At 40.7% G+C, this 5,000-nt stretch overlaps 1 protein-coding gene across 2 annotated transcripts in view; it reads right to left on the bottom strand.

Annotated features, from left to right (window-relative positions):
- Nucleotides 1-555: 555 nt before the first annotated feature.
- The window catches only part of LOC137975144 (trafficking protein particle complex subunit 12-like), a 26,291-nt gene continuing 21,846 nt past the window's right edge, over nt 556-5,000 (bottom strand). For both annotated transcript variants that reach the window (XM_068822220.1, XM_068822221.1), the window contains 2 exons: nt 4,953-5,000; nt 556-1,330 (listed from right to left, as the gene is read on the bottom strand). The exon at nt 4,953-5,000 is cut by the window's right edge and continues 3 nt beyond it. In XM_068822220.1, coding sequence (XP_068678321.1) covers nt 1,139-1,330; nt 4,953-5,000 — 240 coding nt within the window. In that variant the 3' untranslated portion in view covers nt 556-1,138. The remainder of the gene's footprint in view (nt 1,331-4,952) is intronic.

Raw genomic sequence — 5,000 nt, 5'->3', positions numbered from 1 at the left:
AACGGTTTGCGCTAACCAGGCTTCGAGAAACCGGCCCCAGGCGTTTCATGAGTATACACTGTCTTAGACGTCCTCTAGTATAAATTCGGCCATTAAGACTCGAATGATTTCGCCTCTGCGTAACAAGCAGTCTGGCTGAAGTCCCCCACAAAAGTATTGTAAAATTAGTCCTGAAAAGCCCCGTGGGGGAGAGGCTAATAGCAAATATTGTATCATTGTATCATCCTCGATTGTAAATGTCTTGGTATGAAGACGTTGCAATTGCCTCAGAATAGATAAATACGTGATTTTGTCAACTTTTGAATGTTAATAAACTCGTTCTTTCTTCATTATTAGCTATTATTATTAAAAGGTACCATGGAAACCTATAGGATTTGATACATCTTAACCAACGGTTAGCACTAAAGCCTGGTTTCCATATGATCTGCAAAGGTCTGCGATCGGTCTGCGACAAAATCGCCGATACGTCTGCGCCACGTCGCAGACATATGGAAACATCTGCGGCAGCGGCGATCTACGGCACACGGTCTGGATGATCGGGAAAGTTGAATGTAGTTCTACTTTCATTTTTGTCCATTTATTTGCCGTCGTCAGCAAAACAACGACGTGAAAGAACCAAATTTGAGGTTTTATGGGCGACGTCAGCACTTGGAGATAAATTTTCATTTTCTCCCCTAAATTGAGCGTGACTCATATCGATTTCATTCTTGAGGGACTGCTACGCCATTGTCATGTTAAAAAGCTTTGAATAGTCACGAAGTGATTACAATAACGCGAATTTATGTTTTGAGATGACGTTCTCGTTGCCGTTCCCGTCGTCATTGCTAAAACTCCCTATTGCGTTGATTATCTACATTTAAATACTTCGATAATCTGAAAAAGTTTGACCAACTTGCCTCGTTTATTGTGTCAAATGACCCACACTTAGCGCATGAAGTTTTGTTGAGGCTTAAATCTTTATCTTTTCCTCGATGCCACAATGCTCTAACTTTTGGCAAAATATTACTCTAAGCGGCAAAAAACGTTAATAATAATAATAATAATAATCATCATCATCATCATCATCATAATAATAACAATGCAGACGATTTTCTACGATTTGCAACTACAACGAGAACCATTCCATTTTTTTTTTTAATTAGGGGATCTTGAGACAAGATATATTAAAGCCGTCGCCTCGATGCTTCGAAACCAGTTCTAAGAGCTTTTGCTTCTTTTGCAAGCTGTACGAGGATTCAAGTTCGTAGATGGCGCAGAGGTTAAAAAGAAGTCCCTCCTGGAGATTTGTGGTTGGGTCCTTCCAGATAATTTTCTCCAACATAGCAAGTGCCTGCAAGAAGAACCACACAACAACCAAAAAAATGACATTCTGGGACCTCTTTCTCAAAAGCAACAAAAACGATTCAGGTCCGAAAAGCATCTTCATAACTGAGACCTAATTATTTTGAAAAATTTATCTTTGAAGTACTGTTAAAAAAAAAAAAACGAGCAGCAGTGTTTTATCTGGTTTAAAAATACGAGGCGTGGCCGAGTGTTTTTAGCTCCGATAAAACAGGTGCTGCGAGTTTTTTGAACGGCTTCAAACACATTGCACAAAAGAAGTGTCTCTCTCGGGAGTCCGAACAAAGGTTCAAATTGTGAGAGGAAGATAACAAAAACCAAAAAATAGGCACGCATTGCGTGCGTGTATTAGTGCAGTAACACAGCGCTGTATAATTACCAACTGAGCTCATCCCCCCTTCCTTCCCGATGCGTCACCTGAAACGAGCCGGAATCACAACGCACTTCCAGATTCTGGAAGTGCACTTTAGCCCTTGCATGAGAAATTTTGCGTATGGTCACTGGAAGAAGATGGGTTTCGTGTGTTGGGCATAAAATTGCTGAGTTCACTTCTTACCAAAGAGAATCTGGAGTGTACCAATTCGTGCTTTGGCTTAGATGTTTGCGGCTCTTCACAGAATGAGTACGGAAGAATTCGTATGGTTGAAACATTTTCCTCGTTTCAAACCTATTTGCGGCGTTCGCTTGGGATTTACATCATATTTTAATACATTTCTTTCCCCGCTATATCAGTGGAGTCGTTTCGTTCGAATAACTCCATTTCTTGTAGTCCTTCTGTTGAAGTGATCTGAGGTTTGGTCGAACACTGAGTACGAACGATCCGTTCGCAACACAAAAACATGAAATCAATTTTTAGAGACGATCATCGCCAAAAGCAGCCTGAAAATTTCAAGCTTAAACGTAATGGATTTTTTTCAATGTTTCTTAAACTTTTCGCAACTGTTCTAGTTGCGTTCATTGTGCTTGAAGCTCATGTGGTAATGATTCTCGTGGAGTTTAAATACACTCGCAATACTTTAATATTTTTATGCGTGTTTATATATCATCCACGGCGCTTTCAATGTTACATGAAACAAGACCATACCCTTGCTAAGCACTCACACTTTGACTCGCGAGAGTGCAAATGCATACCGCATCGAGCAATTAATTCTTTTTAGGAATATTTTGGAAAGGCTTCGTTCCTTTCTTGATTTATCCAAAGAAGAAGTTGACGCATTTACGCTCCCAAGGAAGCAATCTACACAGCGCCGATTGGTTCCCATGTAACCCGCACGTGATTTCCAGATGACAGTTATTTAACAAAGGGAAAGCAATGTGTGGCTCGTTTCAGAAGACGCTCGTGGGGGAGGAACGCGTGACGAAACCCTAAGAGTGTCTGTGTGGGAGGCTAATATTGGTGGTGCAAATTAGCGAATACAATTTGAATGCAGAGAGCATGGTTATGGTAAAGTATAGTTTACATTGGTGGTTAAATGCTTGGAGATACTAGCCGCCTAAAATGGCACAATTTTGTGCCAAAAGCTGCTACTGTCGATTTTGAAGAAACTCAACGAGTCTCCACTAACCTTGTAGCAGAGGTTTGCCTACGAAATGATAATTTTCCCTTTTGAGCGCACACTAAAGAAACGACTAGCTTTAATAAAACGCATCTCTTTTCTGTTCCTGGCCAAACTTTGTGTTGCGTATCACGAATATATCCTTATTAGACATCCTTTCAATATATAGTAATGCCGCTGACTGGTGTAAAAGCATGTACAGGGTGTGACTACATGGTTTGGTCAGGTTTCATGCTTGCATGGTTTCTTGGATTCCCAAATTTCGTTGGTTTTATGGTTGGTGTCAAGGTTTACCTGGTTTCGTAGATGTCACGGTTTCACTGGTTTCTTAGGTGTCATGGTTTCATAGGCTTTAAGGTTTCGCTGGTTTCATAGGTTTTAAGGTTTCACTGAGTTCTTCCATTTCATGGTTTCAATGGTTTCATATGGGTGTCATGGTTTCACTGGCTTCGTTGGTGTCATGGTTGCACTGGTTTCGTGGGTTTCATTGTTTCATGGGTGTCAAGGTTTCACTGGTTTCGTTGGTGTCATGGTTGCACTGGTTTCGTGGGTGTCACGGTTTCACTGGTTTGTTGGGTTTCATGGTTTCATGAGTGTCATGGTTTCACTGGTTTCTAGGGCTTCACGGTTTCACTGGTTTCGTGGGTGTCATGGTTTCACTCGTTTCTTGGGTTTTATTGGTTTCGTGGATGCCATGGTTCACTGGTTTCGTTGGTTACATGGTTTCACTGGATGCTTGGGTTTCATGGTTTCACTACTTCCGTGGGTGTCACGGTTTCACTGGTTTCGTTGATGTCATGGTTGCACTGGTTTCGTGGGTGTCACGGTTTCACTGGTTTGTTGGGTATCATGGTTTCACTGTTTTTTTTTTGGGCTTCTTTGACTTCATTGGTGTCATGGTTTCGTTGGTTTCAACGGTTTCGTGGGGTACCTACATTGTAGGTAATGTAATTTAGTAGTATTCAGCCTATTTCTGTGTAACTGTACCAATAAATATGTTATTTTCAACATTGACATCTTCACTGCCATTGGAGTGGTTAGGTAACTGTATCTCTAAAGACGCTTCTTGATTTATCTTACTTTCGTGCGAAGAACCGTTTGTAGCAGTTTCGCCATAAAACCTACCTTTGCACTTGCCTTTTAATAAGTCACAGGCTTACGAGGTTTATGCACCTATCGTCCAGTTTCCCAGTACATTTTGCAAACGTCGTTGACATAGTTCCATCACGCCATGACACCGCCGAAACCAGTGAAACCATGAAACCCAAGAAACCATGAAACCAGACCAAACCATGTAGTCACATCCTGTACATGTTTTACACCAGTCAGCGGCACTACTATATAATAGAGGGATATCTAATCAGCATCTATTCGTTTAGTATAAATACACAGGTGATTATACAAAATCGCGCGCTCTCCTTGGCTCGCTATCTCGGATTATCAGCCGATAATCACCTCGACGGACAAAATAGCTGCAAGTAGTCGTTTTGCCACTGTAAGTGAAGATGATTTCGCGTTTAATTTTTTTTCTTTTTCCTCTTTTTTGAAATAATCACCTGTGTATTTATACTAAAACAATTATTCGCCTCAGGCTTAGTGATTATCGGTTCGTAGGTTGTAACCGGATAACCTGCCTGTCAATCAAACTACACTACGCGGGAAGGAAGCTATTTGGTCAATCACCAACAATAACAACAACATAAGAATTATTACGATTTGCATGGCCATAATCATTTGCAATACTGCAAATGCATCCACATTTTAACAAATAATCAAATCAAAGGCATTCGTTTCAAGGAGAGTGCATTTTGCACATTGAAAAGAGAAAGTTGTTCTAAAACCTACAAACGTTTGGACGTATGACAGAGAACACTCAGCAAGAAAAAGGAAATCCGAATCGTTAAGCAGCAAAGGTTTTTTTTCCGCAGGGATAGCAAAAAGAACATCGATAAAGACAGCAGTAACTGAGAAAATGAAAGCGACACAAGAAAAAAACCCAAAAACCTCTGCCAGCATTGTATATCAAAGGCGCTCTGCAAACAAGAACCAACTCACCTCTTTAAGCTTTCCCAGGAAGAGTAAACACACAGCAACATTATTTAC

Source organism: Montipora foliosa, chromosome 11, assembly GCF_036669935.1.
Source record: "Montipora foliosa isolate CH-2021 chromosome 11, ASM3666993v2, whole genome shotgun sequence".
Lineage (NCBI taxonomy): Eukaryota > Metazoa > Cnidaria > Anthozoa > Scleractinia > Acroporidae > Montipora > Montipora foliosa.
This window is presented reverse-complemented; position numbering and strand designations above follow the sequence as displayed.